Raw genomic sequence first — 14,450 nt, forward strand, 5'->3', positions numbered from 1 at the left:
CCTGGAATCAGCTAAATTCCGCATAAGCTTACAGCGAGGTATTGTGGACACAGGAGATAGGAAACGTCATACACCTCATTAACCACATTGCTGGGGAAAACAATATTTCCTTCAGTTGTCTTTGCTGTGGAGAGTATAATACATTAATCTTTCACTGAGATGATTCAAGGGCAGCATGGACTTTTCAGTATGTAGGAGAGCAGAGGGTGTGATTTCAACACCACTTTAACATCTGGCATATGATACTTCCATCTGTCCTATGGAAGATAGCCTGTGAGCTTGTGGTTGTTAGTAATGGAAGAGCGGGGAAGATGTGATATCCAAGCACTATTAGGTCTGTCTGGCATATGAAAACACATAAAATAAGCAGTCAGCCTCAAAATAACCGGTATTTGACAGAGAGTATGATTACCCTTACTATCCCCCAGTGCTCGCAAGCTTTAGTAATATATCTCCCGTAGGCGCTGGTGTGCATTGCCCTCGTGACACATCACATACCAGCGATCTGTCCAAGAGAGGAGGGACTGCCAAGATTTGGTACACGCTTGGAATAGGACACCGCACAAACCATTAGCTGTGTGGCCAGCATTGCAGCAGGGCATCCAGATAGGTGAATTACTGGCACTGGGTATGGATTGTGGTTCTCTGTCCACGACAGTGCTACTACTGCACTTACAATCTTGCACTACATGTATTAGATAAAACAGCATACCTCTACCCAACATATATTCTAATATAGACTATCGGAGTTTGACTACCCGAGTGTGCATCCCACGCTTTCCTATGGAGCGGCGCCCCTGATGACTCCAGGGTGAGCCATGCCTTGATGATCTAATCCTGAGTAGTTCTTTTTTCACCTCGTTTGCTCTGCATTGTGCCACAACTGATATACTCACACAATTAAGCACCTTGACATCCTCACATTTGAGTAGCCGCGCTTTACAGATATTGATTGATATTGATTGAATGCATACGTAGTCTGTCATTTGAATGCATGTGACTTCCTAACACCTGGGTTGTGTTTGAAGCATTGTCTTGCATGCTAGTGTGCAGTGTTGCGATCATTTAACTCTGTGGCTGGAAGAAAAAGCGTGACGAGAACCATGATACCCTGTATCTTCTTTATTTTCTAGGCACTAATATATGTTTCCTGTATTGCGACAAGTATGCCTGCATTTGTACTATCTTACTGTCTGATTACAGTATGTCTGACGGACATTTACAGGGCATTCGTTTCTATGTAAAATCTCCATACGGGGCTAAGAATTGTCCTGACGAAAGTCTAGATCCTCAGCGACCTTTTGATACAAGGGCTGAAACACGTTGGCATAATATAAGAGGGTTTTGGGGGAGATATCTTAATCTAGAACACCCTGATATTATTGTTTAACTATACCTAGAACACCAAAAATAAAGGGGAAATGGGCGCTCCTAAGGTATTTGTGTATAATAGTCCCCATCAGGTATTATTCAAAGTTCTCCCTGGAACATGATTGAGCCCATCCTACTTTATAGGGCCCAGGATGAGACCTAATGATGAAGCATGCCACTATAATAGAGTGGGAGAGGGTCTAAAGAAAAAACAAACAGACATAAACTCCCAGTAAGGCAGTTGTCCTTCTCATGCTCCCTTAGAGCATTTGGGCAATGGGATACTTGTGTACTGAAATGCCTAACTAGGAAGATTGCGTCCTGTACTCCCTTAGTGTAGTTCTTTCTCTCTCTCCCCCTTCCTCCCAGACATAATTTCCTATATCTGGTGGATGTTAAGTGTTATCAGGAACACTTCCAAACACATATTTATATTAGAACTACATCAGCCTTGCTGACAAGTGCCCGTACTGTTTAAATAAACGCGTAGCAGCCCAGTAGAGTGGACTCCTACATCCAGTGGGCCGCTACGCACTCCTATTAAAAGTGAGAAATTCTCTCTTGAGAAATGACGGCACAATCCAAAATGGGCTTCTTTTATAGGAATAGCAGCCCTGCAGAGAAGTGTCAATACTCTCCTGTTGAAAGTGTTGTATCCCTTGCAATGAAACGCCCTATTAATTGACCGTTCTGACCCTTTGACCAAAGTACAGCAGTCTGGTTGAGAAGTGCTGTGCAGCCCCATTAAAACTGTAGCAGCTCTTTTGAAAAGTGCTGCGTTGTTTAATAGCTGGTGAGGCTAGGGCAGACCGAAATACTCGTACTGGTGGATTGCAGGTAGAGCAGCCCTCCTGAAAACTATCTGTATAGCCTTATTAGAAACATGGTAGGTTTGAGAAGAGTTGCCAGTAATGTCCCATTAAGCACAACGGGCCTGATTCACAAACTGCATTTTGTAGTACGTAAAGCACTAGTACAGTAATTACTTATAATACAATGCAATTCACAAGCCTACGAGTGGAAATCTTCACCACCAATTCTCCTGCCTTTTCTTTGTGGTGATCTGAACACAAGCAAGTTTTCTACTTAGTAGTTAATGTGGGAGGGACTGGGGGAGAGGTGGGACAACGGAGAATATCCGCTACATAATGAGAGGGGTTTAGGGAAAAGTAAGGAGGAATATGAGGAGGAGCAGGCTACTACAAACACCGACCCTCAAAAGAGTAAGCACATTGCTATTCACAAACTACACTTGTAAAGTTACTGCGGCTCCTGATTTGACAAAACATTAGTTTATGTACTCTAGGCCAGCCCTGGAGTAAGTCAAGTACCACACCTGGCCACTCACAGGCAATGCAGAGCGGCAGACCACTGCCATAGAAAATAAAATAATGGAGGCAGTGCCCTAAAATAATATCCTATCTATACTGTAGAAAATAATGTTAAATAAATACAATTAATTCAACCTTTAAATATATATGTCTATATATATATATATATATGTTTAACTTTTGTTTCAACATAAGCAATAAATTAATTCAACCCATAATAATTAGCAATTGTTAATACATATTAAATAAAAATAGAAATATTACTTTGAGTGGGAATTTTTAAATGATTCTTTAGGAAATATTTATAAATTAAATATATTTAAATGAATGAATTAATTAATGAATACACACTTAATGAGCTAATATGCTGTAACATTTTATTGCAATAGTTCTATGTTAATTATATATATAAAATACATATTTTTAATTATTTTATATTTATATGTTATATAAAAATGTTATTTTGAAAAAATAAAAAATAAACTTGAATATTTTCCCTATCGGTTACCATAAGTAGATCCCCACTTTTGTGTGAAAAATTCCAATTAGTAACTTTACACTTGTACATTTACTCTGAGATGTCTCTACCCCCCGGTCTCATGGGGTGGAGACAAGTAAGTTTGCACTTAGGTGTAAAGCTAGACTCGGAAAAGGTGAACAGCACTAAAGTGTAGATTTATACATTAGTACAAGAATGAATTTACATGTGAGTAGATCTTCATGTGTAAATCTACCTTTGTGAACAGGGCTCAATAAGGGCTTGCTACGGCGTGTTGAAAATGTCCTGCAGCTTTACTGAGAGGTCTTCATGTTGTTCCAATGGAAGCCCAAGTCAGCCAGCTGAGATGCGAATGCAGCGACACATGGACCTACCAAACTATAACAAAAGAATCCACCAGCCTATGTTTGGCAACAGGCCAATGACTCTGGAAAGGCTGCAGAGCCGGAGTAATGTCAGACTGCATGGTGGACTTCAGGCCTGCACTGCAACAAAATGAGTGAGCATGCGCAAGCAGGGTGCATCTACCGCAATGACTAAGTGATTTTGGCTAAAGAATTCCAACCCTGTCTCCATGGGCATCACTGTTGATATTAACTGTTGAAGATGATTAAATGAGGGGGAGTCTGGCAAGAGCAAAAGAAGAGAGAGTAAATATGGGGAGGTGGATGAAAAGCGGTGAGTGGAAATAATTGTTGCAAGCGGGAATATCTTATCTTGATGATCAAACTGCGCAGTAGAGCGAGCACTACAACGAGTGTGCCAGGGTACAGGATTACTGGCACTGGCCTCTTAGTGTCACAGAGTGCCAACAAACAGCCAATGCTTCAGCCACCCCAGGGAAGTAGAGACTGCCCTTTCTGAAGTCCTAAGGCTTTTGGAAAGAGCTAGTAAATTTCCTCAAAATGGAAAGGTCAAGTTGTGTTTTGCTGGCGTAATCCTGAGGAATTTGTAGCATTTAATGTTTCTCAAGTAACATGGAATGCCTGAAATGACGCCATTTCTCCAAGTCGCATAATTTTCTGCCTGTTCGTGGGTGAGGTCAGTCCCAGGAGTGCAGGAACAATGCGAACAACATGGAAGCAGCCTGTCAATCAAACGCAAGCGGACCTCATCAAACAAAGCAACATTCTAGAATTCATATTGTTGGTGCTTTTTGAAATGCAGGCCTGGGGAAGCAGAGCTGTTTTTACTTTACCCTGGACGTCCCCATTAAGTAAAGGCCCTGGCAGAAACTCTGGGTTGTTTCAGAATCAATGGAGAGCTCAAGGACCTAAGGCTTCCTTGAAGCAATGAATGGTGATTTATGGATTCTGCTTTGCATTATGCATCGGCACGCAAAGTAAGAAGAATTGAATTGTAGAATAAATAGATATTCTTAGAATATTTATTCCTGGAAATGTGGTAGTCTTGTGGCTGACGTGTCGAACTCAGGCTTTTCATGTTTACTTGAATTCTCTGTTTGCTGCAGCACTCTACAGGCTCCAGAGACACTGATTTGCAGCAAGAGACTTCTCTTGCCAAAACTGGCCAGGTTTTCGGTCCTCTGGCCGGGGTTTCACATGGGACTGGTGGACTGCCTGCTGCTTTTGCTCAGAGCAAGCGGTCCTCTTCTGCCCAGGACATCCATTCTTCAGATGCTATTCTGGATGTTCGGGTGCTTTGACAATGATGCCTTTGGTGGTGTCATTTGTGACATCATCCATCAGATCCCGAGTAGTGCACTGGCGGATAGTAGGGGCCAGATCCCAATGCGACACTTCTATCTTTCTTGCTCCACCCCTGCCCCACCCAACGACACCATGGTTGTGCCATATTTCCAATACAGCGCACCATGACGCTCTTTTCCACAATAGCGTCATAATTTATGACTCTATTGTGGCACTTTGCTGGATTAGCGCCATAAAGTATGGAGATAGTGCAGCAAAAAGAGGCCCATAGGTTACTATGGTCCCATCACTTTAATGCCTGCCCCAAGCAGGCGTTACAAATGACTGAAAAAAGGTTGCAGTGAAATCTTCTAGATTTCACTGCGCTATTTTTTTCAGACTCCCTGTGTTGGAACACCCTCTTTGCATTCATTATACATAGTGCAGGTATAAAGTGGTGCAAGTGGTTACAGAGTGGCGCAATGCATGCATTGCGCCACTTTGCAAATATGGCAGGGGGGAATGGCCTCCATAATGCCACCTTACTGTAAAAAGAAATTACACTAGTGTGGCGCAAAGAGGTGCAAGGGCCTTGTAAATCTGGCCTAAATTTGTTAGCGCTGCCGAATTTCATGGGACTTTTGGTTTTGGATCCTATCCCTAAAGTCTATTCTATTAAAATTGTTTTAAGCGTTTCTGTGATTTTCATGGATACAGTAGAGTTATCTTACTTATTAAAGTACTTTAACATTCCTTAACATTTTTTCTGGGAATGTTGTGTTTTTTTATCACATACTTTGGCTATGCCATGTACATGCATGTCGTGTATATACTGTGCCTTCCAGTACATGAAGGTCATGCCATCTATGCGGTTAGCATTGGTTATGGCCTTGCACACTGTACAAAGACAACCACAGATTGATGGAAAGAAAAGGTTTAGCCAACAATTGGTTTCCTAGCACGGTGCCACTGCAGAAAAGAACTATCCAAAATTAAATCTGTTGTATCCCGCTTCAAGGGAGTGGCCTCACCAAAATACCAGGCAATGGCAATATATATCTTTCAAAGCCTGTGACGTTTCCATATGAGTAGTGGGCACAGGTAATTTCAAGATAAAAAAAGTCATCAAATATTTGCAGAAAAACCACACACATGCAAATCACCACAACAACAAAATATAACTATTTAGGTGTCTGTTTTTCAGAAGGGTCCAAATCAACGCACTTTTAAAACATCTAAGATCCAAGGGAGTTGGTGTAGGTTACAGCCTAAAGCACCTAAACAGACACCTAACGAGCCCCACAGCCGAACCCATCCTAAGAGCACTAAAGGCCAAATTGTCACCATCACTAAACTATGCCCACCAAGCCTTCCAGGTGCGCTGTCCCCACTTCTGGATTCCATCCAATGTGCAGTATAGAAGAAAACCCTGAACGTACAGCGACATGTACCAAGGACAAGACTCAGGTTAGAATTAGGCCTCATGAGCCAAGAATTAGGGTGCCAAGGAGCACTCCTGAAATTTGACATCAGGATTAAACAAGCACCATAGAACTCCCTTGAGGCCAGGCTTAAAGCAGTATTTGTTGAGGGCAACAACCCGTGGCACGACTATCTTGCTAAAGCGATTAAAAACGTACAAATTGAAGCCAGCAGTCTCCACCACACTGACATTCCTTTTTCGCTCTGGGGAAAAAAACGTGTGGACATACAGGTAAAAAACATCTTACTAGAGCAAGACATGGATAACCTGCACAGTTCTATGGTCAGGAAAGTGCTTAATCATTCTTACACCGTGGGAAAAGCACAGCCCTACCTGCACTAAGCATTAGGTACCCATGCCCATTTCAGAATCTTATATATGCACCTCCTTGTCCTACCAATAATGGACTTTAATCCCTCTTGGGCAAGGGAAGGCGAGGGAAGACCATGCCGGCTGTGCAAATACCGTAATGAATCCTGGTATCATCTACTGTCCCAAATTAAATAGCAAAGGTAGATGTCTGTTAATCCCTCCATTGTTGGCCCAGGGGATACCCCCTGTAAAGCGGCAATAGAACTGTGCTTCTCTCAAGCTGCTCCTGTGATCCTAGCAAGGTTTGGGAAATCTGTTGATGCCAAACATTTAGCTCTGAATTCTTCGACGACAAGTTCCAACAGTTAAATTGTCAGCAGGCCATTGACAAGCAAATTTCGCACAACTACAGCTTGTCAATTAGGCAATTTGTTGAGCCTGAAAAGCCCGCCTAAAATCCAACGCCTGTTGAGGCACCCAAAGCTCACTCTAATGAACATCCATCTTTCCCTGTATCCTTGCTTGAGCACTGTTCAGCACAAGCACTTTCTCAATCCGGACTGTTCTGGATACATGAACCATCATACACTGAACCTTTGAACTTATTTTTAAACATAGTGGTCGCACTGTTACTTTATAATGTTGTGATTTATTTTTTAAATCAGCCCTGACTGATAATGATTTTAAACACCTGAAATAAAAAATATTAGCAAGTTTGGCTCCAATTTTAAACACTCTAAAATTCCTGATGCTAATTAAGAATAAACTAATACTGAATGAGGGGCTAGCCATGAAATCCTGCACGAGTCTTATATTAAGATAAGCTGCTCTTACCTATTTTTCCCCTCTAATGCATTCTGCTTTTAGTTAGCATTCTTAGAACAGATGTAAATCATGGTCGCAGGCCATGCCCTGTGTGTACACATTCACGCACATACACCATGCTCTTTAACAATTTTATCTTACCTTGTTTGGGTAATCGTACTTTTAAATGAATTGTAATTAATTGTGATCAGTGTCTTCGTAGATCCTCAATTGCACTTGCATGGTGTAAGGAAAATGTGCATGCAAGTCGTAAATTGGGAAAGTGAAGCAACTTCAATGACATCTATATGTTTAGGATTGTTGTTTGCCCTTTACAGATAAAAAAATGAAATCGATTATGAGTATGTTTTTCTTGATCTTTCACAGATATCAATTGACTCAGGTGTCAATTTTCACAACTGTTCACAGATGATATTTTGTGGGTAGAACATTTGTTTTCTCATTTTCTAAAGTCACACAGTAGCATGACATACTTTAAGGAGACTTATGAAAAGACAAGGTTCCTCAAGTCAACTTTTGTGTAACAAAGTCCATAAAAGATCATCATAATACCAGACCAGTATTTGACAACAAGAATCTATATGCTATGCTCCATAATGTTTCGCACGGCTCAAAAAATGCACCATTTTTTGCTGCTTGCGTATTAAGGAAACAGAGAAAACAAGATTTGCTCCAATGTAAACTTTTTCATGAGGGCCATACACGTTTGCGCACTGACATCGCAATATATTTCCTGTGTTTACATAATAACAAAAGGAGAAACTACATTTTCTCCACTTTTCACAATTGAAAGGAGGGATCAAAAGGCTGATTTAGAGGTGGTTGTTCTCGGAAAACCCTCGGTTAATTCTCTTTAGGAGCCTTCTTCACAGTGGACAATTCTCTGGTATCTATCCACGGGGAAGAAGGCCAGGGGAAATTTTGACACAGACAATAAATCCTACAATGGAAGATTTTGTGCTTCCTCCACAAATCTGAGATATTTGCATTATCACTCAAGTCTAAATCAGGTCCTCTGTTTGAGTTAATCACAGTTTGTTACTTTTCTGACTACCCGAGAAGCGCAAATGAGGGAAATTCGGTAGGGTCTGGGCTACTCCTTCCCAAGAACTGAGGAAAATTACATTTTAACTTCCACACCAAAGAATTATAAATATCAGGCTGCTCAAGAAACCCTTCCAGTAAGTCACTAGATGGGTACTTTGTTTAGTTCAGATTTTTTGGCTTGTATGAATGATCCTGCTCTTCGGCATTGAGGAGCAAGCTCTTTACAGGGTGCCGCAATGAATAAATGTACTGCAAAATTGCTTTTTTTTTTTTTTTTTTTAAATTAATGCTCATTTACTCGTGGAAACAAAGTTAGCACACACATACATCGATATAAAACTACAAAATTTGTCATATGTTTCTTTCAGTTGTTTCATAATCCGTTTCTCCTTCCCATAATCCATCCCTCTCCCATTACAAACATGCAAATATCTTTCTGTAGTAAGGACTAATGCTGGACTGATTACCTATAACTAATGGCAGAGCGGAGATTTTTCCCTTCCAAGCTTCGAGCGTTAGAAAAATTGAGCAAAACAAATGCACTCTGTGAGGTAAAAAGTAAGAACAATGCAAATATCAGAAATCTATGTTACCCGGTATCCTTGTGCTTTCTTCTGTTTTAAACACTAACCTGCCTTGTAAATTTAATGTTTGCTTGTTGTTTCTTGAATGAATGAATGGATTAATGCATGCTTTATTTATAAAGTGCACTTATACAAGATGCGTTTCCTAGTGCTTGTACTTCATATCCAAGGATCTGACTCTTCTAGTGGTAACAGGGTAGCTCTATACATAAATGAAGCATACCATTGTTTGAATCAGAATGACGTTTGTTTTTTCTTTGCTTCTAGGCGCTGGTGCTAGTGGTTGTCCTCGGGTGGATCTTCGTGCCCATCTACGTGAAGGCCGGGGTAAGTACAAAAGCAGTGTCTTTCCTTTAACTCCATCATTAAGGACTCCTGTCTATTTGCCTGTCCTCCACTCTCCTAGAATGTCCTAAAGAAATGAAGGATTCTTATGTGTATTAGTGTATGCAGTTTTGTGAAAGTTTAAACCTAGTCAAAAGGCAGAGGAGTGCTTTACAGGGCCAAAGATGAGCATAAAGTTAACAAGTGATAGGAGCTGCAGCTGCTTTGTTGATTCCTAATTCATCATCATGTGGTGTTCTTTCGGCCAAAACATTAGAAAAAGCCATTCACCAACAACTCGCTTCTCACATCTGCAATGGAACCTCCTATTCAACTCCTCCTAATCCGGATTCCGCAGCAACCACAACATTGAGACAGCCCTCATTGCGGCTACCAGTGACATCCTAACCCTACTCTACAGAGGAGCGTCTACAGCTCTGATCCTCCTAGACCTCTTGGCAGCCTTCGATATGGTCTCCCACCACACACTTATCACAAGGCTGCACAGCATAGGCATCCAAGGAGCTCCTATCAGATGAATTGCCTCTTTCTTCAACAGCAGAACTCAAAAATTTCACCTCCCCTCACTTCACCTCCGAACCCAAGGAACTCATCTGTAGAGTACCCCAAGGATCCTCAGTCAGCCCCACCCACTTCAACACTTATATGAGACCTCTGGCCAGCAGCGTCAAAACCCACGTACTCAGCATTATATCCTAAGCCGCTATACACAACTTATTCTCTCCCTGTCCGAAGAAACCACCGTCACCAAGACTAACTTCCACAACTTCATGACAGATGTCGCCAACTGACTGAAGGACAACTGCCTCAAGCTCAACACGGACAAGAAAGAGGTACTGTTTTTCGGAAACAAAAGATCCCCATGGGACGCATCCTGGTGGCCCTTAGAGCGTGGACCTACTCTTTCCCCTACTGACCACGCTAGGAACCTAGGCATGATTCTGGACAACAAGCTAACTGTGATAACTCAGGACAACTCCATCTCCATCTGCTGCTTCTGCATGCTCCATAGGATATTCAAATGGCAACCCCCAAAGTTCAAGATGCACCATAACCCAGGCCCTCATCTCCAGCCAATTTTACTATGGCAACGCTCTGTGCAAGGATCTTAGCTCCACCCCTCTGATGACTCCAGACCATACAGAATGCACAGCCACTCCCGTCCTGGATCTTCCTAAACAAACCCACATCACCCCCACCTCAGGGAACTCCACTGATTCCCTGTTCAGAAAAGATGCAAGTTCAAGGTCCTGACCCATGTGTACAAGGCCCTACACAACTGAATACCTGCCTACTTGAATCATCACCTAAACTTACATCTTTCCACCAGACACCTCTGCTCCGCTTCCCTCTCTCCAAACTTCCCCACCCCCTGCATCCGACATAGTAGATGCAGAGGTCACTCGTACCTAGCAGCGAAGACATGGAATAACCTACCCTTTCTTCTTTGGACCTACCATCTCTTCCAGATTTTCAAAAGTCCCTGAAGACCTAGCTATTCAACTAATCAGCTGGTCCCTGCCACTGCCTGGATACCTTCACAGGTGACAAGAAGCACTCTTTAAATCTACTGATTGATTGAGTCTTTAAAGAGGAACAATTTCAACTTATTCCTAAATCGGAGCAACGTTCGGGTGGGTCAAAAGGAAATGCAGATGTTGTTCTGGATCCTATTTATGTAGATAGAAAAGGTCTGCTTCCATGTTTTTACCTTTTTACACTTCATAGTATCTAATCTGATGGTAGCCTGTTCTGGGTGTACTAAGATCCACCAGAGATCGTGAGCTTGTCTGCAAGATAAGCCTGGGTACAGGTCATGATGGCTTTGTAAATGATGCAGCTGGTTTTGAAACTAGGGCAGGTGGCAAGGGGAGCCATTGGTGCTCCATCAGAATGGGAGCAATGTGATCCAGCCTTGGGTAAGACATACTGCAGTGTGTAGGATGCCCTTAGGGGGTGTCACTGTACAGTCTGGGAAGCCATGAAGCAGGGTGTTACCACCATCCATATGCAACAAGAGTATGAAGGCCTGAACAGCAGTTCTGAAGTCACTTTCTGGAAGAAACAGTTTTACTTTATTTAGAAGAGAGCTGGTACCAGACTTTCTATGTTTTTTGATAGTGCGTTTCTTGAGTGTAAGGTTTAAGTTCGAGGTGAACAAAAGTTACTTGGCATTTGGTGAAATTTGGGGTTCAAAACAACTTTCTCATCAGAATCAAGGCCAAAACCACCATCAGAGGGATCCTCGTATACGGACCCCCTGGTCCCTGCCCTGATCTCTGCAAAGACATCGCCACTTTCATCGCTCCTTTGGCCATTGATTTAATAGACTACATATTTCTAGGAGATCTCAGTTTTCACCTGGACGATCCCCTCAACCACAACTCCCCCAACATCAACAACTTAGGACTTAGACAACTGGTTACCACCCCCACCTACACTGTGGGCCACACCCTCTACCCCATCTGCACAGCCAGCAACAAAGTCTTCTTCTCCCACACCTCTGAACTCACTTAGACCGACCACCACCTGGTACATTTCGCCATAGACTACGAACCTGCGACCAATCCTCCACTACCCCCATCCACAGATGGAGGAAAATCACAAAAACACAATAGAGCAGCACCCTCCATGCCAACAGGCCCACGCTCTCAAACAGCCGTAACCTAGACGGCAACAAATTAACCAAATAGCTCATCAACTGTGCCAGCGAAGTAGCCCCCATTACAAGCTCCACCTCTAGACCCTGTAAACTGGCGAAATGGTTCACCCCAGAACTCCTCACATACAAAAGAGACTGCAAACGACTGGAAAGATGGTGGTGTCAGCAAAAACCATACTGCCCGCACAATCTACAAGGAAGCGCTGAAAAACTACCACCTCCGAATCAAGGAAACTAAAAAGACTGCCCTCCCCAACGACATTGAGGAAAGCGCCACCTGCCCAAAGTACTTTCTAAGATCATCTAAGAGTTCTCCTGCCCCCGAAAACGCCATCCAACCATCCCGGACCCTCTGCGATTCAGTGGCTGACTACTTCCACAACAAGATCAAATCAATCTACAGTAATTTTTCTCACTAACCCACCAACGTCAAACATCTACCCACCTCAGGAGAAGCATCCCACAGCCACATGAACATGGACTGGGCGACCTTATCCACTCTGGAAGCAGAAAACATAATGGAATCCACCCACTCCGGCTTGCCCAACAACCCCTACCCCCACCACATCTTCAACCTTCATCTTCTGTCTCAAGAACAGTGTACTTCTTAGAATATGACAGTGCTTCCCTGACTTATAGTTAAGTCAGATTGAGCCTTGGGTCACTGTGGATGTGCTTTGTCCCTTACACTCTTCAGAGACCCTCTGTTTAAGTTCTCCAGAACTGTACAATAATTCAGTGTAGAGTTCTGGCAAGTCTCCTGCTCCAACGTTTAGAGATCTCCTTGGACTAGCAATCCTGTCCCTACATTACTGTATATTGTCCTGAACAAGAGAAGTGTTCTAGGCATGCAGTCTTTGTTGAATCCTTCATTTCCTCCTCTCCCTAGATCAGGGGTCACCTTGAAGGGGCAACAAGCGCTACATATTGCCCTCTAGTGCCCCCTCCCAATGTATAAGGCTGAGAAGTTATCCAAAGATGGCTGTGTAGGTGTTCCTTCCCAAAGGTCAGAGTACACCTTGGATATGTTGTGCATGTTCTTCAATACTCAAAAATGTCCTGCATATCTGAGGATAAGCATTCCTCTGTAGATGCAGAGCAGCCTCTGTACAGTACTCCATTATGTCCCCTCTACCTAAAGGTCACAGGTCTCCTTGTAGGATCTTTTTCTCTAATATGCAGGGTTCCCCTCTCAATGGATCAAAAGTCCGTCTGAGATGAATATTATTATACAGCACCAGAATTTGGAGGTACTGATGTCCAGGTGTTTGGGGGCTTTTACTCCGGGGTGGTGTGTCATCTCTGTCTAATATGTTGCTGGGTATCCCAGGTGAGGGTAAGAGCTGTGGGAGCTCTGTCCTGGGATGAGTTGCCATCGATGTTCAACACCCTAAACAGTCATCTTCTATGAGGATCAGATGCTTGTTAATCGTTCATACCATCTTGCTCAGACTTGATGTTCATATGTTTCGAAACAATAGCAGTGAGATTATTTACCATCCCTCAAGAACTCCTGGCGAGGTCCCCTTATGAAAGGATCAGTCGTCTTTTGGATATGCACATTGATCTGTGCACGTTTTTTTTTTTTTTTTCTTCCGTTTTTTATAGAGTGAACTCAGCCCTAAGGTATTGGAGCGCTTTACATAAGTACCAGTTAGTACACAAGAACATATATATTTTGTTTTAGGCACGGGGAGATTAAGGGCCTGATTCTAACTTTGGAGGACGGTGTTAAACAGTCCCAAAAGTGGCGGATATACCACCTACCGTATTACGAGTCCATTATATCCTATGGAACTCGTAATACAGTAGGTGGTATATCCGCCACTTTTGGGACGGTTTAACACCGTCCTCCAAAGTTAGAATCAGGCCCTAAGTGATTTGCCCAGAACCAGAGTATGTGCATGAGCCTAAGGACTCTTGCCTTGAGGTGAGCCGTCATCTCTGTAACAGCCATTCGGGGCTCTGAATGTGAGGATTAGACATCCTCTTCGGATGTGCATTGATCTGTGTGAAATACCCTGGGATGGCATCCTGTCAATGACTTTCGGTCCTCTTCTCTGGTTCAGGTTGCCATTTCTGTGAAATAATCTACAGGGACTCCAAATGCAATCAGCAGATGTCCTTCAGAGGTGCACATGGATATGTGTTTGGCAATAGCAAGGTTCTTCTATTTATTTTTGGGAGGACCTCTGTTTTGGAAGAAGTAATAATATATATCTTAGATCTTGTGTTGAGTTACTGTTTAAATCGAATAGGGCTTCAGAAGATGGAGAGAGATGTCCACTTTCAGATCAACAGCCATAGAAGTACTAAAGTTCAGAGCATCTTTTATGGTCTTT

The 14,450-nt window shown here is 42.7% G+C and overlaps 1 protein-coding gene across 2 annotated transcripts in view; it reads left to right on the top strand.

The window, feature by feature from the left end:
- The window catches only part of LOC138266369 (sodium/glucose cotransporter 1-like), a 223,536-nt gene that overhangs the window by 101,192 nt on the left and 107,894 nt on the right, over positions 1-14,450 (top strand). For both annotated transcript variants that reach the window (XM_069215104.1, XM_069215105.1), the window contains exon 4: positions 9,369-9,428. In XM_069215104.1, the coding sequence (XP_069071205.1) occupies positions 9,369-9,428 (60 nt within the window). The remainder of the gene's footprint in view (positions 1-9,368; positions 9,429-14,450) is intronic.

This window comes from Pleurodeles waltl, chromosome 11, assembly GCF_031143425.1.
Source record: "Pleurodeles waltl isolate 20211129_DDA chromosome 11, aPleWal1.hap1.20221129, whole genome shotgun sequence".
Taxonomy (NCBI): domain Eukaryota; kingdom Metazoa; phylum Chordata; class Amphibia; order Caudata; family Salamandridae; genus Pleurodeles; species Pleurodeles waltl.